The 27,180-nt window shown below is 35.8% G+C and overlaps 1 protein-coding gene across 2 annotated transcripts in view; it reads left to right on the top strand.

The window, feature by feature from the left end:
* The window catches only part of TFEC (transcription factor EC), a 67,638-nt gene extending 42,403 nt beyond the window's left edge, over positions 1 to 25,235 (top strand). For both annotated transcript variants that reach the window (XM_006859306.1, XM_006859307.1), the window contains exons 2-6: positions 8,060 to 8,174; positions 10,560 to 10,616; positions 17,134 to 17,209; positions 23,802 to 23,949; positions 24,855 to 25,235. In XM_006859306.1, the coding sequence (XP_006859368.1) occupies positions 8,060 to 8,174; positions 10,560 to 10,616; positions 17,134 to 17,209; positions 23,802 to 23,949; positions 24,855 to 25,235 (777 nt within the window). The remainder of the gene's footprint in view (positions 1 to 8,059; positions 8,175 to 10,559; positions 10,617 to 17,133; positions 17,210 to 23,801; positions 23,950 to 24,854) is intronic.
* Positions 25,236 to 27,180: the final 1,945 nt, after the last annotated feature.

Below are 27,180 nucleotides of genomic sequence, written 5' to 3'. Positions count from 1 at the left end.
AAGGAATTTCAAGGTTATATGGAGTCCTAGTGTGGTGCTGTAGGGTAAACAATGGACTGCCGAATCCAAGGTCAGCAGTTCACAACAAAAAGCTGTTCCTCCAAAACCCTATACAGGGTCAATATGAGTCAGAATTGACTGCACAGCACTTGACAACAACAGCAATATACAAACACACACAAGTGGACATCAAAAATTTTATGGAAAAATGAAACTAAAGGACAGTAAAATTTTCCATAATCTTTTTGAAGCTCCTATATGGGAGCTTCCATTATCTTTATAGATATATATATATATATAGATCCTGGTGTGATGCTGCAGGCTAATGCACTGGACTGCAAGATCGGCTTGAACCACAAGTTGGCTGTTCAAGCTCACCAGTCACTCCTTGGAAACCCTATACAGGGTCACCGTGAGTCAGAACTGACTTGATGACACTTAACAACATATATATATGATAAGGCTTTCTGCCCCCGTAAGATTTATAGCCTCAAAAACCCTATGTAGTGTCACTATGAGTTGGAACTGACTCCATGACACACAACCACCACCATCATATATATGGTGGTTTTTTTGCTGTGGAGTCAGTTCTGACTCATAACGATCCTGTACAGGGTTTCTGAGGCTATAAATCTTTATGGGAGCAGAAAGCCTCATCTTTCTCCTGCAGAACAGCTGGTATTTTCGAACTACTGACCTTGTGGTTCGCAGCCCGATTTGTAACCACTATACTACCAGAGCTCCATATATATGCACACGCACACATACATATAAACACACACACACACATATATATGGTGGTTATTGTGTGCTATGGAGTCAGTTCCAGCTCATATCGACCCTGCATAAGGTTTCCAAGGTTTTAAATCTTTACAGGAGCAGAAAGCCTCATCTTTTTCCTGTGGAACAACTAGTAGTTTCAAACTGGTAACCTTGAGGTTAGTAGCCCAACTCATAACCATGAGTCACTACACTACCAGAGCCCCTTATACACACACATACACACACACACACATCTATGTAGAGAGAGAGTCATGGTGTGGCACTGTAAGATAAATCACTAGGTCACAAAGTCAGTGGTTCAAACTCATCAGCTCCTTGGAAACCCTATACAAGGTCACTATGAGTTGAAAATGATTTGATGGTACTTAACAACAATATGGAGTCCTGGTGTGGCGCTGTGGGTTGATGCGCCAGACTGCAAAGTCGTTTGAACTGCAAGGTCGGTGGTTCAAGCTCACCAGCTGCTCTGTGGAAACCCTATAAAGGGTTGCTATGGGTCAGAATCGACTTGGCGGCACTTAACAACAACAACAATAACTACATATACATATACAGAGAAAACTGTTACAGTTCAATAATCAATTGATGTGAGCATATCTATACTAAAGCCATTTGAACTGTAAGGCCGGTAGTTCAAGCTCACCAGCTGCTCCTTGGAAACCCTATACAGGGTCGCTATGGGCAGTTGACAACAACAACAACAAGCTAACACTCTACTTTGGTACCATTTCTCTTGCTGAGTGAATATAAAGTGGGCTGTTGTTGATAAATGCTATCCATCAGTTCCAACTCTTAACAACCCTTTATATGGTTTCCAAGGAACAGCTGGTGGGTTTGAACTGTCAACTTTGTGATTCACAGTCCAGTGCTGATCTGACTTTACCACACCAGGAGCCCATAAACAGGGCTAAAACAATAAAAATAAATTAAATTTGAAAATGTGTGGCAAAGTTTATTAGTCTTAAAGTGTTTTGATGAAGAGCAGAAAAACCCAGGCTGTCATGAAGGACAGTGTGAGAGTGGCTGCCAAACTTAAACTGATCTTTGATATTTAAGCTATTATTATGAAACACACTTAGCTTAATACCTGGCATGTAATAAACACCCATAAAGCAGTTTATTTTGAAATTTTTCTGACACACTTTTTTGTTTGTTTCTATTGTGAATTGAGTGATAGTTTACATGAGAGAACATCAGCTTTACACTCATCCTATCATATTTCGTTTTATTGAAATTATTACGATCCCCTCCATCATTCATTCAACAGTGTTTGCTTCTATTTCTTCTGTATTTTTTTGCTTTTGGATGTACATCAAAACACTCAGGAATATATAATTATTCAAACATCCAAAGGGCATACCCTGCAAGCCTGCCTCCTGGCCTCCAGCACACAAGCCCTCTCCCTTCATGAGTCTAGAGTTCCCCAGCCGCTCCATCTCTCCACGTCATCTTCTCTGCCTCCATCTCAGGCATCACACACTCCATTCCCACTCTTCTCCCTTTATGTTTTCAGGATCCTCTGATCCTGGACTGAAAGATCAACCACTCCCCTTTTTGTTACAAAACATTTACATTTGCAACAATTGCAATCAGTCCTGATAACAATTACTCACTATTGAACCACAAGAGTCTTATCCTCATCTCCTTTCACCAGCCCCGTCTAGACAGGTTGAAAACCACTCAGTGAAGAGTCTACCTTCCTCCGCACCCTCTACTCCCTCTTGAAAACTTGTAAGCCAGTGACTTCGTGCCTTTATAGCCCCCTTTTCCTTTCTTTTTAAGTCAGGAGAAATGTGTTGAAATCTTCCATGATAATGGTGGATTTATTCATGTTTTTAGAGTTCTTTAAAATTTTGCCTTCTATATTTTGAGAATGTGTATTAGTTGCATGCATTCTTATAATTGCTATAGCTTCTTGGAAAATAAAACTTTTCATTATTAACAGTGGTTCTTTTCTAATGCTTTGAATTTTAAAGCTTATTTCCTCTGATACTAGCACATCTGTATCAGTTTTTCTATGTCTCTCATTCAGTGGCTATATCTTATCTTCATCCTTTAATTTTCAGCCTTTGGGTTTCCTTTTGCTGGGCCTTGTGTCTCTTGTAAGCTACATGTGGTGGTGGTGGTGGTGGTGTGCCGTGGAGTCAGTTCTGACTCACAGTGACACTGTACAGGGTTTCCAAGGCTATAAATCTCTACGGGAGCAGAGAGCTCATCTTTCTCCTGTGGAATGGCTGGCAGTTTTGAACTACTGACCTTGAAGTTAGCAGCCCGACTTGTAACCACTATACTACCGCTACCTGAGCTCCTTTGTAAGCTACATATGTCTTGAATATTGTCTTTTAACTCCATCTGTTAAGTTTTTAACTGGGGAATTTGATAGATTCATATTGTAATTATTGCTAAATTTCTCCTGCTTGTATCATCTTAATTTATTATTTCAGAGTTACCCATTTTCCCCTATGTTTTTCATTAATGCTTTCTTAATAATTTTACATCCTTTTGTCTCCCTGTTGTCCCCATTCATCATGCTGATATTTTCTAGACTGTATACTGAGTTTTCAGTGGAGTCCTGGTGTGAGACTGTGGGCTAATGCGTCAGACTGTAAAGTCATTTGAACTGCAACGTCAGTGGTTCAAGCTCATGAGCCGCTCCTTGGAAACCCTGTAAAGGGTCTCTAGGGGCCAGAATCAACTCGACGGCACTTGACCATATATTCTGTTTTATAGTCACTTTTTTTTATCTTTGATTGATGGCTTCTTTTTAAAAATACATCTACTCTAACAAATTATTTTATTACGTTTACCTTGAAACAGCTCCTTTAAATCACTCCCCCTGTTTAGATACTTCATCTAAAATGGTTTTTAATGTTCATCTTTGTGCAGTAAGCCTACTTAAGCATTTTACCCCTGAGAATAGTTTATAATGGTCTCATATGTGAATGACATTTGAGCTGGATATAAAACTCTGGTTTTAAGTTCTTTTCTTTCAATATTTTTGAAATACTGATTCATTTTCTTCTTTGGACCAAATTGTTGTTAAGTGCCTTACTGTCAGTTCTGACTCATAGCGACCCTAAATAGTGTTTCCAAGGAGCAGCTGGTGATCTTGAACCACCAACCTTGTAATAGAAACTGACCTTGCAGTCCAGTGCATTAACCCGCAGTGCCATACCAAATGGAAAATGTTATATTAGAATGATTCTTGTTTATTTGTTCATAATCTTCTCTTTCTCTCGTCAGACTTTTATATTTTTCTCTTTGCTAATGTTATTCATAAATTTCACTATAGTGGGTTTTTGAGTGTAGGTCTTTTTTTTTTCCTCTTGGTCATTCTATAGAAGTTTTAATTTTTAAATAAAAATAGATAGGATCAAGATAAATAAAATAAATACTTTGATTTTTTATTTAATGTAACTTCTGGAAAAATATTTAAAACCCTTTTATCCTTTCCACATTGATTTTTTATTCCTCTTTAAAGCTTTTATTGTTGTTGTTGTTAAGTGCCGTCGAGTCAGTTCTGACCCATAGTGACCTTGTACAGGGTTTCCGAGGGTCAGGGTTTCCGAGGGTGTAAATCTTTACAGAGTAGAAAGCTTCATCTTTCTCCCGCAGAGCGGCTCATAGTTTCGAACCGCTGGCCTTAAGGTTCGCAGCCCGATTTGTAACCACTATGCTACCAGAGCTCCTTAATTATCTGTATTTTATTCCTTTTAATTCTATATTTCATATTGATTAAATTTTCATTAATATGTTCTCTTTATCCTCCTGAGAGATTACTTTAATCTGGTGTTAAAATTCACTGATTCTTTGTTCAGTGGATTCATTCTGTAGTTCTACTTTCCTTAAGTATTATACACTTCACATCATTATTTCTGCTCATTTATATTTATGTTTATCCCTTCTTGTTTCTTATTTGAAAACACCTCCCCTTATGTCTTCTAGAAGCTCTATTAGGCTACTTTAAGAAGCTAGATTGCATCTTTTTACTTATTTATTTATTTTGCTTTTGATGTTATTTCTAACACTGTATATTGTTCACATTTTAAAAGTTATTTTTATCAGATGTCTTGTTATTTTTGTCTATGAGCTCATTTTCTTCAGGATATAATGGCTACCATTACAGAACTCCTGGTGTGGCACTGTAGGATCAGCACTGGACTTCAAACCACAAGGTCAGCAGTTGAAACCTACTAACTGCTCTTCGGAAACCCTATCCAGGGTTGCTATGAGTTGGAACTTACTTGATGGCACTTAACAACATCAGCAATAATCCTAATGACTCAGTAGAAGAAGCCTGAATGCCCACTAGAGTGGGGTACCTCAGACCCCAGGGAACTTGCTGTCAGTCACTCCTCATTTTATAGCAGCTGCTTAGATTAAGACTGGATTGTTTCTACTTACACAGTCTGATAGAGGAAGATTTTCTACATTGTTGGAAGTTTTTTAGAAATGCTTTTAATGTATCTTGTAAGTTTGAGAAACATTGGAGTTCTCAACAAACTTTTTAAGATATATAAATATTTTGTATATATCTTTAAAAGTTTGTTGTTATGTTGCTATTAAGTAAGTTTCCATACCATTATGTCAAAAAATTTTGCTTTGCTGAAGGAACAACCTACATCTTGTTTTATTTAAGCAGAATAGCAAATATTTATCTATAACTTGTGTATCAGAGTGGCTAACTAATCTTCAAAATAAAGTTATGGTTTCTGAAATATATACTAAGTAAAATACTTTGACTAAAGTAGATACCATTTTGCTTTGTTAGCCCTTTTGGACACATATGTATGCTTTAAATTTTTAGTATTACTTTGCTTTAGATCATTTAATTAATAAAAAAAAAAGACACATTAGGTTGCATGAAGGGTATTGTGTACTTTGAAACAGAAACTAATTGTCTAATCATATGCAAAAAGTGATTATCCATTTACATAAAACAGAGCAGTATCTATAGCATAAAATGAAATAGGATATTAATCATTGAGGTTTAGGGCAAGCATTAGACAATAACCAAGGTTCGAGGAAGATGTCATCTAGCTGTAGTTAAGTAAGATTAGATTCATTATCAGAATTTCAGCCGCATTTCTAAAGAATAACACATTGACTATAGTATGACCAGGGACTATGGACTTAGCAAAGAGCTATAGTTAAGAACCTATCTCTTTATTGTTGCAGTCTGTATGTAAGATGGCTCCTTTTCTTCTTTAACATTTCTGCAATTTGCCACTTCTGCATTGAAATCCATCTGACTTCAAACTCTTCAGCGGAAATGTGCCCTTTCCCTAATGTCTTCCCCTCAGTCCCCGTCTTTTTGTTCAGTGCACCCATTATATTTCTCAAAGGCACAGTGGAAAGTACAATTCAGCTTGGTGTTGCCTTAACTCATAACCAATAGGCTTTGCAAAAATACTCTAGGAAACTTTTTACTTGAAAAATCTATGACTAGATGACTCACATTTTAAGGAAATATCTGCTTTCTTGATTTCTTCCTAGTTGTACTTTTCTGATACTCACATGTATTATCTCTCCAGGTTAGATGAACTTTGGTCTTATTTGCTGAGGAGGAAATTAAGAAGGAATATGTGCTTCACTTAAGTAGCTCTCTTCTAAGATCCATACACTAAAAATACATTTCACACCAGTACATATATATAAACTAAAGTTGAGGCATCCTAATAATAGCCAGTAATAAAATAATTGATACATGGGATTGTTTTATTATTGACTATATTAGGTTGTCTCAGCTTTAGTTTATATAAATGTAAATCAGAATGCAATCAGTAATAGCCTTCATTAGTATATAGACTGATTGATGTGTTAGCTGGAGTTCTGGTATGACTCTGTTGGTTAATGTACTGGACTGCCAGGTTGGTTTGAACTGCAAGGTCGATGGCTCAGGCTCACCATCTGGTCCTTGGAAACCCTATACCATATTGCTATGAGTTGGAACTGACTTGATGACATGTAACAAAACAAATGATTTAATACTGGTTATGAAATGGACTGTGAACCTTGAGGTCAGCTGTTCGAAACTACCAGCCGCTCTGCACGAGAAAGATGAGGCTTTCTGCTCCCGTAAAATTTTACAGCCTTGGAAACCCTGTACAGGGTCGCTATGGGTCAGAACTGACTTGACGGCACTTAACAACAACATAAAGTGTCATGGCTTTTGATGTTAGAAACTAGTCCAGGTCTTAATATGACTTTTCTTCACATTTATTTTCAATTTATTTTGTAAGTGTCAAACTTTTTTTTTCAGTTTGAATTGAAATTTCACATGAAGTAAGAATGTTGAGTTAGATTTTCTTTAATAATTTTGTTTGATTGTATGGATTGTTCCTTCTTGTCACAGAGAGAAAGAGTTGCTATTTATTCAGTTCTTGGTTTATCTGATCAGAAATGGAATAATGATAATAAGACTGGACCTACTTCAAATTTCCAAATCTTACATCTTATAATCTAGCTGTTCTACAATAAAGAATATTAGGCTGCATTATGAATATTATTTAAGGTTGATTTTCCTGGGTGATCAAAATGAGTAGCCATTTTGAATAATGACTGATACAATTTTGAGTTGTGTTTAATGCATCTTAGCTTTCTGAAAACTTCTTCCCAAGAAGTACACTAAGAATTGCAGGGCTGCTAGATTTGAATGTACCCTATAACCACTAGAGGCAGTAGTAATTTTAGAAAACTTTTGTTTACAAGCTGGGATACTTATAACAGTCTAGAACAATAAACATACAGAGGGAAAAATATGACATCCTGGAATAAGAAGTTTTTCTCTTAATAAACTGTATAAAAATATCTTGACTGAATTTCTGATAGCAGTGATGATATTAAGAATGCTTCCAAAATGCTCAACCATCATATCTAATTTGTGGTATGCAGTGGGCTTTGAGTTTTTTCCAAAATAATAATTTTAATTGTATTCACTTAATAATCAAATGTTGGCTATGTGAATTGTATTCTCTTAATAATCAAACACTGGATCAAATGTTCATAACTTGGTAAATATTGATCAAAAATTTCCTTCTTAATTGATCCTTTTGCTTAAATACAAATAGCTCTATTCAAAATATCGGCTCCATAAGAATTCCATAATGTATTTTAATATAGTCAATGCATACCCACTTCCTTGAAATATTACAATTCTATACATTACAAATTATTTGACAGAGTGAAGGTTTAGATGGAAAATTTATGATTAATATTAAATAGACCAATATGTACAGGAGGTTTAATTAAGCCTTTCTTCCTATTTCCTCTCAAGTTATCTGGAAGTATTCTGGATGCATATAGTGGTGAGCAGGGGATTTCACCAGCTAATATGGGACTTACAAGTGCTTCCTGTCCAAATAGTCTACCAATGAAAAGAGAAGTTACAGGTAATGTTGCTAGTCTTTTTTTCTTTTTAAATCCACAATATAGGATATGAGTGGCAATATATTATCAACCCAAGGTATCTTTATATATTATTGAAATATATAAGGAGACATTTAGAGGGAAAATAAATTTTTTATAACAACCAAAAAGCAAATTAATTAACTTGTGATTTAAGTTAATTTTTTCATTATTTTAAGAATTGGAAAATATACACTTAGGCTCTATGATTTGTTATTGTTGTTGTTAAGTGCCATCAAGTTGGTTCTGACTCGTATAGGGTTTCCATGGCTGTAAATAACATTGCAGGAGCAGCAAGTCTCATCTTTCTTCTGCTAAGTAGCTGGGCTTGAACTGCCCACCTCATGGTTCGCAATTCAGTGTTTATCCTACAGAACCACCACACTCTCAGGCTGTATGACAGTTTGAATAAATCCTTCATTTAAAATAGGTTTGGTTTGCTATTGAATAGATTCAATTTTATTAGCATGGTTGTGAAATTATGGATCAAATAAGGACAAAATTATTTTTATGTAAAATTTGATAAAAATTAACGATTGATTAATTTGTTCATTTTTAGCTTGAATTCATAACAGAGTATGTAACTGAGTCAAGGAGGATTCCCCTTGATTCCAAATAGTTTGCTTAAAATTTATTAAAAATCAAGGAATTATAAGGACATGGTGGTGGTAGTGGTGGTTGTACGCTGTGAAGTCAGTTCTGACTCATAGCAACTCCAGATAGGGTTTCCAAGACTGTAAATCTTTACAGGAGCAGAAAGCCTCATCTTTCTCCCGTGGAACAACTGGTAGTTTTGAACTGCTGACGTTGAAGTTAGCAGCCCAACTCCTAACCACTACACTACCAGAGCTCCTTATAGGGACATGGTATAGATTAGGAAATCAAAGATCAAAGAAGTTAAAAACTCACACAGCAGGTTAGAGACAGAACTGGATAAAAGTGCAGGTTTCCTGATTTACTAGTCCAGTGTAGTTCTATCATAATATTAAAACAAAATCAATTGAAATTTCCAAAACAAATTTTAGTTTGACCTGGTTTTTATACAATTAAAAATACGAACATTATTTAGATTAAAAACTATTCAGACTAAAATATATTGTATAAAATAAACATGTGGAAGTAAGATGTATTCCAGGATTACCAATTTTTTTAAAGTTATAATTCTAAGAATTGTCGTATAACTAATTATCTCACAACTTAGCACCTTGAAATAATAAACTTTTAGTTTTTCTGACAGTCTTTGTGGGTCAGAAATCCAGGAGTGACTTAGCTGACTAAATTCTGAATCAAAGTCTCTCATGAGGTTGCAGTAAAGTCATCAGCCAGAGATACAACCATCTGATGGCTTGACTGGGGCTGGAGGATGTACCTTCAAGGTGGCTTACTAACAGTCTTGGAAAGTAAATGTTTGTTCTTGGCAAGCAATCTCAGTTCCTTAATCTTGGAACTCTTTATCGGGCTCTTTGAACACCCTCATAACATGATATCTATTGATCCAAGAGACAGCAAAGATAAAGCTGGGAAGTCTCTTATAACTTCCGGTTGGGAGCCACACTAGTCATTTCCACAGTATTCTATTGGTTCCACAGGCCAACCCTATTCAATGTGGGGGGGAATTACCAATGGTGTGAAGAGCATGAGGTGAGAATTATTGTGGGCAATCTTGGAGGCAGCTATCCAAACACCAGCAACACATAGTGAAGTACAATTGATTGGGAAGAAGTATAGGGTTGCCTGATGAGTATATGAGAACTCTTAGAATATAGAAAACTACATTCTAATGTTTGAGATCAAAATGAAACTATTGAAGAATTTAGGGGGGAATCACTTATTTCTGAATCTCAAATTCTGAAACTAATAATAATACGCTATGATGTTGTTGTTAAGTGTCTTGGAGTTGGTTCCAACTCATAGTGACCCTGTATAGAGTTTCCAAGGAGTGGTTGGTGAGTTTGAACCACTGATGTTGTGATTCAAACTGAACTGCAGTCCTGTGTTTTATCCCAAAGTGTCACAGTTTAATATTTGCTATAGATTGTGTCTCTTTTAATTGTTACAAAAATTCTATCATTCTCTTTTTCATATTAGAAATTTGAGTCACAGAGAAGTTAGGTAATACATCCCAAGGCTATTGAATGGCAGGCCAGGACACAAATGCATGTTTTACTGACTCTGGAGTTTAAAGGTTTTATCACTGTGCCCGACTAAAGAGTGTTCTTTTCCAAATTTTCAAATATTTGTGTAGAACATTTATTAAAATATTTTAGAGTAAGTAAATTTGTCTTTTCACTTAGTTTTTCCTGGATGATGCTGACTGGGAGGGATTTAAGGTATAGCTAAAGACTGTGAATTATTTTTCTTTTGATCAGAAACTGATACTCGAGCTTTGGCAAAGGAGAGGCAAAAAAAAGATAACCACAACCTCAGTGAGTATATGGAATTTTTCCAAATAAAATTGAGTAATGCAGGGGGAATGTGTGTAGATTAAAAACCTGTGGCCTCTTGTGATCAATCCATAAGCATTTTGAAGTCAGATAACCATGAAATTGTTGTATATGATAATAAAATGGGCTACTTTGGGAGATTTAAACAATGCAAACTTACAGAAGGGCTATATATTTTCATGAAGTGAAACATCTTGATTTCTCTTCTTGTTTACTCATTTTTCAAAAAGACTGTTGGTGAGGGAGCTGAATGCATTTGGTTATGTTTGAACTCTCTTGTGACTCCTTGACTTAGAAGGTTAAAGACATAAAAGTGACTTCAGAAGATATACATTTAAATTGCAAGACACAAAAGTCCAGGTTCTCATTTTTGTGTATTAGTCCGCACCTCCACCCCAATCTGAAAGGTACTGCTTTTGCTGGAGTGCTTAATTATGCCTCTGGGTGGGGAAAATAGCTCCAGTGGTTCCCTGGGGGTCAATTTGACTCTGATAACAGATCACCTGAGATGGAAGAATGCTGGCAAGGGAAACATTTTAGGGCCAAGGCTGAGCTGTAGAGTCCTAGGTCATGTCTCAACTGTTTCACTATGTCAAGTGAAATGTAGGAATTGGGTGTGAAGTCTACTTGTTCTGAGAACCAAAGAAAAACTCGAGAAAAGATCAAAATAAACAAAAGCGTTAAAGCCCTACAACAAACCATCGTTTTCTTACATGTAATTGTTGTTGTTAAGTGCTCCGGAATCGGTTCCGACTCATTAGCGACCTGTAGAGGATTTCAAGGCTTTAAATCTCAACGAAGCAGAAAGCCTCATCTTTCTCCCAAGGAGCAGATAGAACCGCGAACCTTGTAGTTCAGAGTCCAGGGCTTACATCAGAAGCCACTGCGCTCCCTACGTACATGTGATTAACTTAAATTGATTTGAAATGTACTTCTGAAACCTGCACCTGTTTGTAATGCTCTTACCTATGTCTCTGAATAATCAGTTTACTTACTGAGAAGAAAGGAATCCTGGGTACTTTTGAAGAAAAAAGCAAAAAACAACAAAAAAAACTGTCTAATTTTATAGCCTGTAGAGGCAAACCAAATCAATTTTGGTCTAGATTATGAGACAAATAGGAGATGAGTGAGGAGAATTCTTAGTTGATAGAAGGAATTACTGCATCAAGGAACGATCAGCTTCTTTATAAATTCTGTACCTCCTAAACTTAATTTCCTTGCTCTTATCTTCCCTCCTGCTCATCTTCAGCTGAAATAGTATACTATTTAAGGTGGAGTGAAGTCTGTGGGTGGTGCAAATGGGTAACATGTTCTGTTAACTGAAGGGCTGAAAGTTTAAGTCCATTTAGAGGTTCCTCAGAAGAAAAGCCTTGTCAATCTACTTGTGAAAATTCAGCATCATATAGTTTATGGAGTACAGTTCTTCTCCAACACACATGGGATTACCATGAGTCAGAATTGATTCGACAGCACCTTGTGTGGTATTTAATATAGAGTAAGTAAGAAAGGTGTTTGATATGTCCATTTTCAAAGTGTTTTCTAATTGGATCCCTGTGCTGAATCATGTACTTTGGAGGGAAATGTCAAGAATTGTAAGTATAATTATCATACATTTTAAGTATATTTAAAATATGAATACAATTTAATATAAATACTATAAGTACAAATACAATGTATAGATGAAGATAGGTCAAAAAGTAGTGCTACAAAATCATAGCCATCTTTATTAAATAAAAATATCAAAATGTGAAGTGATTGTTTCTCAACTTCTCGTTCCTCTTGGTCTATACACTTCTGAAGGAGTTATTTCCATCTTCCTAACCCTTCACTGGAGGATTCTGAGCTCCTTGATTTTTTCCAGTTTTGACATTTTAAAGGAATTCTTGTAAAGCTTCCCAACAAAATTACCATGAGAAGTTCTTTGCTACCCACAAAGAATCAACAGGTGCACTGTTGTGATGAAAACAAAACAAAACAAAACAAAACAAAAACCCTGTTGCAACTTTCCTGACCTTTTCTCATCTATGTATTTCAATTTTCTCTAAGTTTCTTCATAAATCCTCATGACCATTCTATGTCCTCTGAGAAAATCTCTCGACTACCCATTTGAATTAAAAAAAACACACAAAAAAACAAAAAAAAAAAACAGCTGCCGTAACTTTTTGAGCTGACTTTTCTGCCTCGTATTTAACGAGTCCAGTAGATCCCCTGAGAAGTCACTGTTTGGATTGAACGTTTTTTTTTAAAAGGACTAAAACCATGCATATATAAACTGGAATTCAAGTGTTTTTGTTAGTTCCATTGAGTTGGTTCCGACTCATATCGACCCTATAAAGGGTTTTTGAGGAGCAGTTGGTGGGCTTGAATCACCAGCCTTGTAGTTCACAGTCTAGTGCTTATCCTACAGCACCATACCAGGAGTCCAGAAGCCTAATAGCAATATAGTTTTACTTACATTGATATATTTTAAATATAGGCACACCCCTAAAATTTGTGAGAATTGTGACTAGAGTACAAAATGTAGAAAAATGAAGACATACATTTTTAAAAGTGCTAAATTTAGCACGTCCTTGCAAACTCATGATGACCTCATGAATGAGCAGTAGAACTACACCATACAGTTTCCAATACTTTCAGAAGTAAATTCCCATGTCTGTCTAACTAGGCAGTATTGGATGGGTTGGAACCACCAATCTGTCAGCTAGTAATTGCACACTTATAGATTTTCATGAATCAGAATCCACACCAGGGCAATTAACAATAACAACTCCTTTAGAATTCTTGGATTCTCTGAGTTCTCTGAGTTCTGGGTAGGGTAGGTTGGCCTTCTTCTCTCCCCACCCTTATTATATTCTGCACTACAAGTGGCCTCCTTGAGTATGTGTGAGTGCCACATCTTGCACATCCAAGGTCCATCCACACCCCTGCAGAAAATAGCCCCGTAGCTACATCGTGTGTCCTGGTCCATCCTCAAGAAGCTGGGTCTGGGGAAGCAGCCTGCATAGGCTCTGACAGTGGGTTCCAGGTGTTTGGACAGAGAATTTCTCGTGCAAGTAACCCTAACTGGGGAATTGTGTTGCCTTGCCCTGTGGAAACTTTATATGCTGGAAACGTGTTCCCATATAACCAAGAGATGACCTTTGTGGTTCACAGTTCAGTATTGATCCTACAGTGCCACACCAGAAGTCCTTGACCAGATATAGCAGGTTAACTTTTAAGTTGATAGTTTTGTATGACTCGTGAATCATGTTAAAATACCCAAATGACACTGGCAGAAAAAAGTTTCCGCACCTGTACTGTATAGGGTTTCTGAGGCTATAACTCTTTATGAGAGCAGAAAGCCTTATCTTTTTTTCCTGTGGAGTGACTGGCAAATTAGCAGCCAAGTTTGTAATGCACTACGCTACCATACTGTAAAGATTATAGCCTATGAAACCCTATGGGAAAGTTATCTGTCACATGGTTTGCTATGAGTCAAAATCAACTCAGTGGCATCTTAACAACAACAATAGCAACCTTTATAGTGTACAGTTTAAAAACAGTTGAGTAGGCATAAGGTGAATTTAAATATATATTTTGAAGGTACATCAAAGGACTAGATCAATCCTCTATTTTATTTTGAGATAAAATTGCTTATGAACTGTTCATCATAGCTCTTCTTCATTTTCTTTGTCTGATATGTGTAAGTATGGTGAACATAAGAATCATTAATAAATTCATATGATAAAATATATAGATATCTATATTGGTATGTTTCTAGGAGCTTTAGTCCCCCTCCTTTTCTTTTCTTTTTTCCTTTTCAATTTTGTAATGTGGTGTAATTTAGTTGTTTTCTTAAATCACATCAACAGGCAAAACAGGACTGGCAAAAAAAAAGGGGGGGGGGAATCCCCTGAGAATCAATTATATTCTAATATCAGAAGAAGCCCGATACATTATTCCTGAAGGTCAAATCTATTCATGGAAATTTGCTTTGTAGAGAAGGTTCACCCAGACAATTGATTTTCTTTCATGACTTTTCCTGTTTCCAGTAGCAGATAGTAATTCTCAAATGTGTATAATTTAAATATTTTACAATTTTTTGACATACATTTTTCTTCTCCATGGACTTTTTCTTCATTTCCCTGGAAAATATGGAGCGTAATATTTATTTGAACTATATTATTTATAAATATGTCCTTTTCCTTCTAGATATGGGGACTATTGAGTAGAAGACCAGTCTTGGACAAGGGTCAATAGAAGAAACTCTACATATTTATATGTTTGGCATTTATTAAACATTTACTTCATGCACAGATTTACCATAAGCAATGCATGAGAATCCAAACATCAAATACAGTGTCTGAATAAGAATCTGTATCAGTAGTTTCCAAAATTTGGGCCCCAGACATGCAGCATTAACATCACCTGGGAATTTGTTAGAAATACAAATTCTTGTGTCCCAATGCCTACCCATTGCTTGTGAGTCCATACCAATTCACAGCTACCTGTAAGACAGAGTAATATGGCCCCGAAGGGTTTCCAAGGCTGCAGTCTTTATAGTCAGCCACATCTTTCTGTCATGCAGCTCAACTGGTGAGTTTGAACTTGTATCTCAGAGCCACAGAAACTCTGGGTTTGTAGAAATAGCAATCATTTTTTAAAGCCTTCAAAATATGCTTGATGCAGGAAAAATGTTAAAACCACTACTCTGATAACATTGAAAATAGTAAGTTGTATATTTAAAATTTAATCAAGCATTTATTTTACACTTACTATACATGGAGGAGTCCTGGTGTGGCACTGTAGGTTAATGTGCTGAACTACAAAGTCAGTTTGAACCATAAGGTTGGCAGTTCAAGCTCACCAGCTGCTCCTCAGAAAATCTATACAGGGTCACTATGAGTCAGAACCATCTCCACGGCACTTAACAACAACAACATATGTGGAATCCTAATGTGGCATTGTAGGATAAGCACTGGACTACATCATCAGTTTGAATCCCAGGCCTGGTGATTCAAACTCACCAATTGCTCCTCAGAAACCCTATACAGGGTCATTCTGAGTTAGAACTGATTTTAAAGCACTTAACAACAACAGTACATGGAGTCCCTGAGTAGTACAAATGGTTAATTTCTCAACTACTAACTGAATGGTTGGTAATTCAAACCCACCCAAAGGTACCTCAGAAGAAAGACCTGGCAAACTGCTTACAACAGGTCATAGCCTAGAAAATCTTGTGGAGTGCAATCTATTTTCAGACACACCAGCATGAGTCAGAGCTGACTCAACAGCAATGCGCTTAGATTATTTGGTTATGTGTTACAAATTAGTTTTTTTTTTTTTTTTTTTTAAAGTTTTTATTGTGAATTAAGTATAGTTTACATGGGAGAACATCAGCTTTACATTCATTGTATTTCATTTCATTGCAATTACGACAGCATTTGCTTCCATTCCCTCTGTTTTTTTTTTTTTTTTATGTACATGGAAGCACTCAGGAATCATTCAAACAACCAATACCCTGCAAACCTGCTCCCCCCCACCCCCCGGCTGCCAGCACACAGCCCACTGCCTCTTTGAGTCTAGAGTCCCCAGTCACTCCATCTCTCCACTCATCTTCACTGCCTCCATCTCTGGCATCACTGCTTCTCTGGATAGAGTCCTGCATTCTGTTCTTCTTCCTTGATGGTCCCAGGGTCCTCTGCTCCTGGACTGCAAGATCAACCATTCCCCTCCTTTTGTTACAAAATGTTTATCTCTACATTTGCAACAATCACAATCAGTCCTGATAACAATTATTCACTATTGAACCACAAGAGTCTTATCCGCATCTCCTTTCACCAACCTTATCTAGACAGGTTGAAAACCAATCAGTGGAGATTCTACCTTCCTCTGCACCCTCTGAAACTAAGCTCCCTCTTGAAAACTTGAAAGCCAGTCACTTCATGCCTTTATATCCCCCACATTTTAGGTGGCCAATGTCTCAGTTGCCCATCCTTGTCAACCTTGGTTACACATTAGGTTTATATGGGAATACGAAATGAGTAAGACAATAGTCCCTGCCCTAAAGGTGGTCATAGTCTAGTGGAGCACATACACCTACTATGTGCTAAACGTTGTGTTAGGCCTTGAGAGGAGATTGTGAGAAGAGTAAAACAAGGTACATAACCTCAAGAGACAACAGTCCTAATGAACTGACACAATGTGTATGTGTGAAATAAGGAGCAAACCAGAAAAAAACCCACATTTATTATAACATGACTAAATATTATAGCATTATAAAAATGTTTTTGAAAGACATTGTGAATCATTTAATTCTAATTCTGCATTGAGACTTTTTATTTCTAGACATTTTTATAGACTACATTGACATTATTTTATTGTTGAGGAGTACTATCTTTTGACGAAGTGGAACTTTTTGGATGAATGTGTTTTGAAGATTATTAAGCAAGTTTGCAGCTGACCAAAGTGAACTGTACTTTTAATGAGAATAATCAATAATATTTCTTTTTTTTAACAGTTGAAAGAAGAAGAAGGTATAATATTAATTACAGAATCAAGGAGCTTGGCACTCTTATTCCAAAGTCTAATGATCCGTGAGTTGGACAATCATTTCTATAATAATGTTATGGTTTCAATACTTCCCAAAATGGGTGGGAGGGATAAGAGGAGAACCAATGACCAGGAAATTCAGCAGCTTATGACAAAGATAAGGTTACTACTGGTCTCATATATATATTTACTCTAGACTTCAAGAATGTTATTGAGAGGTGGCCTTTTAAGATATAGGAAATACATAAATTATTCCTTCTCAGTTCATAGGTATGCTAATAATATTAGCAAATTTAGTGGGAGTGTCAAATACTATATATGATGCTGACAAATATAGTTAACTTTTTTATTTTAGTAATTCTACCAATCTGAGATTTATATTTGTGAAAATAGAAATATCTTATTTTCAGAGGTCCCAAAATTCAAGAGATATAAAAATGAAAAAATAGAATTGTAAAAACATGCTGATTGATGCCAACCAAATAATCAATTACCATAGTAAGTCAATTTGCAATTAGGTTTTGGTGTCATTGAGGGACAAACTCAGTTAAACAATTTGTTAGCAAATAGAAACCTTAAGGAATATTAAACATGTCTGTTGAATATTTTGCTAAAACATAAAATATGATCAATATCATTAATAATTATTTGAATTTTTTTTTTTTTTCATTTTAACTGAGAACTGGCATCTCCAAATACTGGTCATGATCCATTATTTATACATGATGTTTGATAAAGGGATCTATGTGAGGTCTGAAGATATTTTTTCCTTAAGATTCTAATATGTTAATTTATTCTGGAAACTCAATAACTGTGAGAAAAGGGAATATAGTATTTTTCCTCTTGAAGGTATGGGCAGTCTCCAGACGAGGTACATAGGAGATGGGTTGTTAACTTTGATTTTAAGACTATGTGGGTAAGTAGTCAAAACAGGTGCATATGACTCTTATTAGTCTTACTTTGCTGCAATTAGAAGCCTTGGTGACACAGTGGCTAGAGTCCTTGATTGCTAATCAGACGATCAGCAGTTCAAATCCACCAACTGCACTGCAAGGAAAGATGTAGAAATCTTCTGATTTGTCAGTTTATTAAGATTGCAATCTCTTGAGGTGATATACCTTAAAAATGCTGGATCTGCCCCATTGATTGATACAATTTTGGGAACTCTATGGGGCATTACAGACATCACACTACCAATCTGTTCCAGGATATCTAATCATTTGGTTTGCTGTGGTCTCAACTATTACTCCAGTGTCTGTCTGTACGGTGCACCAATGAGAGTCCCACGAATCCACAACAATGGACTCGTGAATTTTGGTTGAATCCAGAATGTCAAGACAGATGTTTCTGAAATGTAAGGTCTAGATACGTGGGCCTCAGGAACAACTATCTACTCTGTGGATGATCTAGATGCTATAGAAAATGAGAGTATTAATGAAAAAATGTGGGAATCAAATATAGAGAAGGTAACTTTCACTTTGAAGGTAGAGAATGGAATGAGGATAGATCACTACTTCTTTAAGTAATGGTGAAGATTAACAACAACAACAAAAAAATCTAAACCAACGATTAAACCAGATTTAGGTAAAGGTTAACAAATATCAGACTAATTTGTTGAGAAGATAACTAACTCATTACCAGTAGATTCTAGCTCATGGTGAGAAAGTAACTATAACCATTATAATAATTAAATTTTTTTTAAATAACAAATTTCAAATGATAGGATGGCCTCACACAGTGTTCTTTCATTTGTGTGTCATAATCTCTTAATGGATAAGTGAAAAGGACAGATATCAATTTATCATTGATAATACCAGAGCAGTACAGGCAGGAGGATGGTAATGCCTTGTAGAAGCTTTGTTTTTATCATATGGCACTGAGGGGACTGGGGTACAGTATAAACCATATTTCTTAGGGTGGAATCTGTTTCTAAAGCAGGGAAGGCACAGATTTGCAAAAAGATCACTAACTAAATTGAAGAGAGCTGGGGTTCATCTTCTAAACACCAACATGCTTTTGGGAAATGGGAACTGTGCACTGTTTCTGACGACTTTTCAACTGATGATTAGAAAAAAAACAACTTTTGAGTTTGTTTAGGATATAAAATAATACCTGAAGATATTCTGAATTATGTGAAGTTACGATTTTTCATGTTTCAAAAACATTCAGAAATTTCTATTTCTTTGCAGATCAAAATGGTGAGGTCAGAATGGAAAGCAGTCTAGGGAACAGCTATAGTTGAGTTGTATGTTGTTGTTAAGTGATATCAAGTTGGCTTCGACCCATAGCAACCCCATATAGGGTTTCTGAGGAGCAACTGGTGAGCTTGAGACACCAATTTTGCAGTTCAAACTGACTTTGCTGTCCAGTGCATTAACCATCAGCACATATATAAGACAAAGCAAACTACCAGAGAATGACAACGTATTTACCAGGGGTAAAATACAAAACAAACCTAACAAGCAAACCAAAAAAAGTAAAGTGTTTCTGCAGATGCCTGGTAATGCTCTACTTTGGCCTATTTATAGACACATTTGTCTATGTATGTACAAGAACAACGTTTATTTAAAAAATCATAGTAAGAATTAAAAGTACCATTAGAATATGAGTTATTCTATTGGTGCTATCAAATTGCTCTTGTTTTCTCACTTTTCTAATTTACAAAATTAAAGAAAGATGAGACTTTCTGCTCCCACAAAGATTTATAAGAGCCTTGGAAATCCTATACAGGTCACTATGAGTCAGAATTGAATCAAAGGCATTTAATAATGTACAAAATAACTTACAGTATTTTACTAAGTTTATCTATTTCCTGGTTTTCCCCCCTCTGCCATTGGAACTCACTCTACTTTTGAGTAAGCATGATAGCTGAGATAGTAAATGACACCTAACAAGACTTTTGGAATCAGAAGTTACAAAATGTTGACCGAAAGGGGGAAAAAATATGACGTGTTGTACTATTTTCTTTCTTGTTTTTTCTCCTCTTTCTTTTTCTTTTCTCCTTTCTTTCTCTCTTCTCCCTCTTTCTTTCTTTTCTCTCTTTCTTCTTTCCTTTATTTCTTTCTTTCTATTTTGTGATCCTTTTAAATTGTACATTCGTAAGATGACAAGAGATTGTATATTTTTCAATGTTTTGCCTGTATGATTCCTAACCCAATTCATACATGTATGTTACCGGCTTTGACTTTAGAAGGACTCAAGCTTTCAACATGCAAAATGTTTTAAGTTCTTCAAAGAAAATTATTTTGCAGAAAATAAAATGTCAACATCAGCATTCTTTTCTCAGCTACCTTTTAATTGCTGTGCTAACGTTTTCAGTGTACTATCACATGCAATGTCTACCAACCTACCCATTGCCACTGAATCCATTATGGTTCATAGAGACCTGAACAGGGCAGAGTAGAATCATCCCAAAGGGTTTGCAAGACTGTAAATCTTTATGGAAGCAGACCACCACATCTTTCTCTTACAGAGCTGCTGGTGTGGTCAAAGCACCAATCTTCCAGTTAGCAGTTTCAGATAATCACTGTGCCATGAGGGCTTTTTTTTTTTTTTTTTTAGTTTTTATTGTGGTTTGAGTGAAAGTTTACACGGCAGATCATCAGTTCTACATTCAACAAATCTTATACTTCGTTTCATTACAATGATTATAATCCCCTCCATGTACCAACCAAAGGCAACATCCTGCAAATCTGTCTCCTGGCCATCAGCTCTCAGTCCTTCTCTTCCCCATGAATCTAGAGTCCTCAGCTGTTCCTCCTACCCATGTCCTCATCTCTGCCTCCATTTCTGCTATTGCTGCTTCCTTGGATAGGGTCCCTCTTTCTCTCTTGATGGTCTTAGGGTCCTCTGTTTCTGAACTGTAAGATTAACTACTCCCCCATTTTTGTTACAAAACTTCTACCTTTACAATTGTGACAGTTGCAATTAGTCATGATAACAATTACTCACTGTTGGATCATAAGAATCTTATCCCCATCTTTTCACTAGACCTGTCTATACAAGATGAAAGCTGTTCAGTGGGTACTCTACTTTTCTCACACATTCTTAAGCTAAGTTCTCTCTTGAAAACTTATAAGCCAGTCACTTCATGCCATTATTGCCTCCTCATTTTAGGTAGGCAATGTCTAGGTTACCCGTCTGTATCTACCCTGAATATAGAGGGGATAGGATTGATAATTGATGTGAAGACTCTTTCCCTCTCTGTTGGTATTAGAGCTACTATACTCCATGAGTATACATCAAGTTCATCAAATTGTAGCAATTTATCCTTATTTCCTTTATCAAAAATTGTATTTTTGTTTGTTTTTTATCATCCTCTAGTCGAGCTCTGATTATCAAGCCATCAAGGCTACGTCAAATGGGTACTATCTGCATGTTTGGCTGTTCTTGTGCATCTCCCCTCACTTCATATCAGCTGGATGCTTCACCCTCTCTAGCCCATGTCCTTGTTCATGGGCTCAGGTGTCCCCAGGTCTCACCACACTTTGGACCAACCAGTCCTTCCTGTACTCTTTCTCATCTCCAGGTCAATGGGAGTCAATGGATTGTGGTTGAACTCAGCCCATTTCTTCATTGCTGCCTTTCCTACTCTTCTACTCACCAGTAGACCAATGTGGTTGCCAGCAAGCTTACATGCCTGCTTATGTGTTCCCTTTGAGTTTCAGTCTTAGATGGGGGAGGGCTCTTCTTTAATGCCTTGTTGTTATTGTTATGTGCTACAGAGTTGGTTCCAACTCATAGTGTTTCTGAGGAGCAACTGGTAAGTTTGAACCACAAACTTCGTGCCTAGTTGCTTGAAATTTTCTTGGGAGAGTAGCAAACATCCCTTTAATAAATATGGAAAGTTTTAAAACATTTTAATAAAAATTTCATAGATGACTTTAAAATTAAGTATGCTTTAAAACATTTAGAGTAAATTGGGTGTAATTAAGGTAAGATCCATTATGTGGTCTACCCCAACATTTTGAAATTTAGATCTTTAAACTTAATTTAAACTTCAGAGTGGGCTAGGAAAATTATTTTTATCCTATTGTCTCTGTCCTTCAAGATTTCTTTTCCATGGACAGATATAAAACTATGTTGAGGGACATAAGCCACTTGCGTGGACAGCCAGTGTTAGTTTAAACATCCACTGCACTTTTCGAAGACTCCACTTTGGTTTAGGGATAAAAGTATCCTGCCTTTCCTTACACTTACCAGCAGGGAAATCACTGAATATAATGAGACCAATAGTTAGTATGACCCTAAAGAATAGGCAAAATGCTTTCAAAATTGAGGCAGACACTGACAGTTATTTGGTATGTTTCAGTAGAAATCAGCTTGCCCCAGCCTTAATAAACATATTCATCAGCCAATAGAAAAATATGTCTTTCCTTAATTTGCTAAGGCGAATGGCATTTTCATCTATCCTGAACATCAGATCTTTCATAAACGGAATTTTCCCACTTCAGATCTGTTCATTAGTACATACCAAGTTCAATATCTGTCACAGAGATGTGTTCAAAGTATGATTTTTTTAAAAAAATCCCAACATTTTTATAAGTACATGTTTACTTCTAAAAATTTCCCAACATACTGTATTTAAAATGCTCCCTAAATGGAAGATTAATCAAGGTTTCCAACAGCTCTGATTAAACTTTTGACAATTTTGGTTCAGTCTCCACATTGTTGTTAAGTGTTGAGTGGGTTCCAATTCATAGACTTCCTCTATAGGATTTCCAAGGAGCAGTTGGTGGGTTTGAACCACCGACCTTGCGATTGGGAGAGTCAGTGTTTCTCCTACAGTACCACAGCAGAACATATTACCATACATATTACCAATTTTCATATAATGTTAAATTCATTGATCTTTATTTCCAGATGTTAAAATCAGTCTGTTCTGTAATTGCAGATCCATCATTTCTCCTGTCTTAAAAATTAAACTTGAATAAAAGAATATTTTCTACTCTACAGCCTATAAGACTATCCAGTAATAGTTAACTGTATTTATCAACTGTGAATTTATTTAAAAATAAGTATCCAGCTCTCCAAAAACCATTGATGCTTTTTGTGTAGAATGATTTGTCGAATGGCTTTAGCAAGTTTGCTCTCTGGATGAGGTAATGTTGCTAAACTCTGATTTGCTTCACAGTCACTGAAGCTCACCATTCAGGAGGGACCTTCCTTTTTTCCCCCTTAGATGCATAAAAGCAACCTTATTAGCAAGTACGTTAAAAGATTGGTACATATGAAACGATCTTAAAAAATTTAGGCTTAAGTCCTCAGTAATGTACATTTCCTAGTTCATTAATGCAGAAATACTGCACATAGATTTTAATCTTGGAGTTAATAATAAAAGCAATTTTCACTAAAAATATAAAAACTGTAATGGTAGAATCATGATATTGCATTTAGCTCTCCCACAAAAAGTCACTTTATTACTTTCTTTTGACACTTATTTTCATTCTGGGATTAATTTTACTATATAAGGGCTTCTTAACTATTCTATTAAAATTTCTATTCAGTAGCAATAATATCTAAGAGTGAATAATAGTCATGTAAATCATTATTTCATATTAATGTAAAAGATTTTGTAAGTTCTTATGAATTCTGCTGACATGTACAATTGTGAAAAGGTTATCTCCCGTTCTACAGTGATATGCGTTGGAACAAAGGAACCATTCTAAAAGCATCAGTGGAGTACATCAAGTGGCTACAAAAAGAACAACAGAGAGCCCGAGAATTAGAACACAGACAGAAGAAATTAGAGCAGGCTAACAGGCAGCTTCTACTCCGGATTCAGGTTTTTATAACATTGTTGCTATGAACCATGTACCTTTCATATGACTTACCCATCATTCATTTTACTCATTGGTCTCACTTATTTTTCCTTATTATTTTTTCATCTGAAGGACAATTTTATCACCTTTTACTAGTTCATAAATTGGAGAGGTTCAATTAGGTTTTGATTAGAATTCCAGGATCAAGATGACTTACAGAAAAAAAAAAAAAAGATAAAAAGGATAGAAAATGAATGATGACTAATTATAAAATGCAGGAAATAGATCTCATCTCAAAAATACACCCAGCCAAAAAAAATAATGTTAAGTAGAACATTTGTTTCTCGAGACAATATTGGACACTAAATTCTCCTTTAGCTTTTTATTCCTTTAGTACCATTGCTCTGGATTTCACTGCCTCAAGGCACTTTGTGCCAGTTTATATTAGCTCACTCCTCATCTGTTCATGTGACTCAAAATATCAAAATATGGGCTCTCATAAGTCTCTAGGTATTTTTTTTTTTTTAATGTGAGCATAATTATTGCCAAGTAACATACTTACTATCTTTTCATAAAAAACTTCTGAATTATAGTAAGAAATTAACCAGAAAGAATAAGTAGAAGATTTTCTCACTACCTATTAACAGCTGTATTGTGGGCTGAGGCATTAGGAAACCATCATCTGTTGTGTATTCCTTCAAAGAACAATGGGAGGAGAATTTAAAAAAAAAAAGTCTTGTGTTTTTCTCAGGATTATGTTTCAGGCATCAGATATACATCAGTTTCCATTATTTGCATATCTACTTATAATTTGTACTAGTCTTCATACTTGAATTCTGAATGTTTGACACTATTTCTAATTTATTCTGTAGAGTTTTCTCACTTTCCAAGTCATTAGTTAATTATTCTTGTTTGTTTGAAAATGCAGGAACTAGAAATACAGGCTCGTGCACATGGTTTGCCAATGCTGGTTTCTCTTGGAACGGTTGAGTTAGGTGCTCAGATCACCAAACAACAGACCCATCCTGTGCAGAATTCAGTAGACTATTGCCAGCAACTGACTCCTTCTCAAGGACCAAGCCCTCCCGTCTGTGATCAAGCTCTGGCCTTCTCTGATCCTTTGTCACACTTCACTGATTTATCATTTAGTGCTGCTTTGAAAGAGGAACAAAGATTGGATGTCATGTTACTTGATGACACAATATCTCCATTTGGAACAGATCCTCTGCTATCTGCCACTTCCCCTGCAGTTTCTAAAGAGAGCAGTAGAAGAGGTAGTTTTAGCTCAGATGACGGTGATGAGCTTTAAACAATAAACTGACTCTCCAGTCATCAACTGGGAAGCAATGCTATGTTGGTGCTATGCAATCAGGTTCTGTGTTTGCTTTACATCTTTGGCTTGTTTTTTTCTGAAAGGAATATGTTGGACATGAAAAAAGGATTCATAAGACACGACAGAAGAATTCACAGGAGGAAGAAGCAGGGTGTCGGAAGAATTACTTAGAGTTAACAAATTTTTTCCTGTATGACTAGAGTTCAAATTGACTTAATGTTTGTTTTCCTGGGAAGAGTACAGAATGAGAAATAATTCCCTCCTGGTATTTTAAAATAGACACTTGGTAATGTACTACTGGAATTAAGAGATTGCAAAGAGTAAATGTACTGAAAATTCTGAAATATGCAACCCTTCTCTTAGCCATTCATGTCCATCTTCTTCACTGTCCAACTCTTACAAGATCGGTTTTCTAAGAATCAAGATGAAAATTGATCTGGTGGTTCATTATTTCCCTCTACCATCTAGTGGGCATGTTGTCTAAAGTTCAAGTTTGATAGGGGAAATAATTATAAAATAGATTTTCTATAACTTGTAATTGAACAATGTACATTTACATTTTCCATAATGGAACATAGAAAATTTATAAAAATATTAGTTACTAAAATGAGGTTCTATTTCCTATAGTCAGTTCAATTGTAATAATTTTAAAGGCATCCTTGCATATTTATGGAGATATGATCTATCCAGAAAAAGGAATTAATTGAATGCTTTTCTCCAGATAATCATGCTTATAAAAATAGGAGCTAAATTTAATACTTCACATATACATACTCTAACTCTAATCTACATAGTGTATATTATTTTTTCATACTTCAGACTTCATTCTTATTATTTTCCAATTAGCATCAAAAATTACATTCCAAAATCCTCTTTCCTTTATTGTGAAGGGATGTTGGCTAATCAATTTCAGTTAATGAATATAAAACTAATTTCTCAAAGACAATTTGACATTTATTTAAAATGTATGACCACAACCAATATTGGATGTCAATTAAATAGTTGAGAACAATGGATGTAATGTTGTTTCAAATAGACAAAATTGAAAATTGGGATTTCCAACTAACAAGATAATTGGTACAGTATGAAGACTTCAAATAGTTTGTGGGAAAAATTCCATTATTTTTCCATGAACTTTCTTTTTGCAGTCTCCTCATATTTCTTCTTATGTTGAATTCTGAGTGAACCATAAAGTTCTATTCCCATGAGCCCTAGATCTTTTTTTTTTTTTTTTTTTTTGCTTTAATAGCATCTCTGGTAGCATAGTGGTTAGGAATCAGGCTGTGAACCTTAAGGTTAGCAGTTTGAATCTACCAGCTGTTCCGTGGGAGAAAGATGAGGCTTTCTGCTCCTGTAAAGATTTACAGCCTCAGAAACCCTATACAGGGTTGCTATGAGTCGGAACTGACTCCACGGCACATAACAACAACAACATTACATACATATGTATCTGTGATGTTTTATTCTGATTTTTTAACTCTTGAGCTTGTTGTAGATTTGGGAGTTGAGTTACCAACATGTTGCTTTGTGGTAGAGCTCCATGGATAATCACCTGATATATGAGTAAGTATTTGTAAAGTGACTGCTAGGATCTGCATAGGGTCCTGAGAAAATGTAGAACAGATAGGTAAGGTATAGACTTGCTTCTCATGGAATTAACAAGAATATGTATAAAACACCAAAAGATAGAGGACATAGAGACTTAAGGTATAATAGGTAAAGCATAAACTGGAAGTCCAGCAGCTCAGCAACATTAAAATGAGTGAAGATTGGAGAGTCACAAAAGCTAATGGAGCAAAAGATTTTAGACTTTCTTTTAAAGACAAACAGTAAGTACAGAGGGTGGCTAATGGGAAAATAATGTAAACCAACTGATAAAGGTGAACATGTTGGGGCAGGGGGGAGGATCATAGGTCATTCT

The sequence above is a fragment of the Chrysochloris asiatica genome, unplaced genomic scaffold (genome assembly GCF_000296735.1).
Source record: "Chrysochloris asiatica unplaced genomic scaffold, ChrAsi1.0 scaffold00032, whole genome shotgun sequence".
Lineage (NCBI taxonomy): Eukaryota > Metazoa > Chordata > Mammalia > Afrosoricida > Chrysochloridae > Chrysochloris > Chrysochloris asiatica.
The sequence above is the reverse complement of the archived record's forward strand: the minus strand, read 5'-3'. Positions and strand labels throughout refer to the sequence as shown.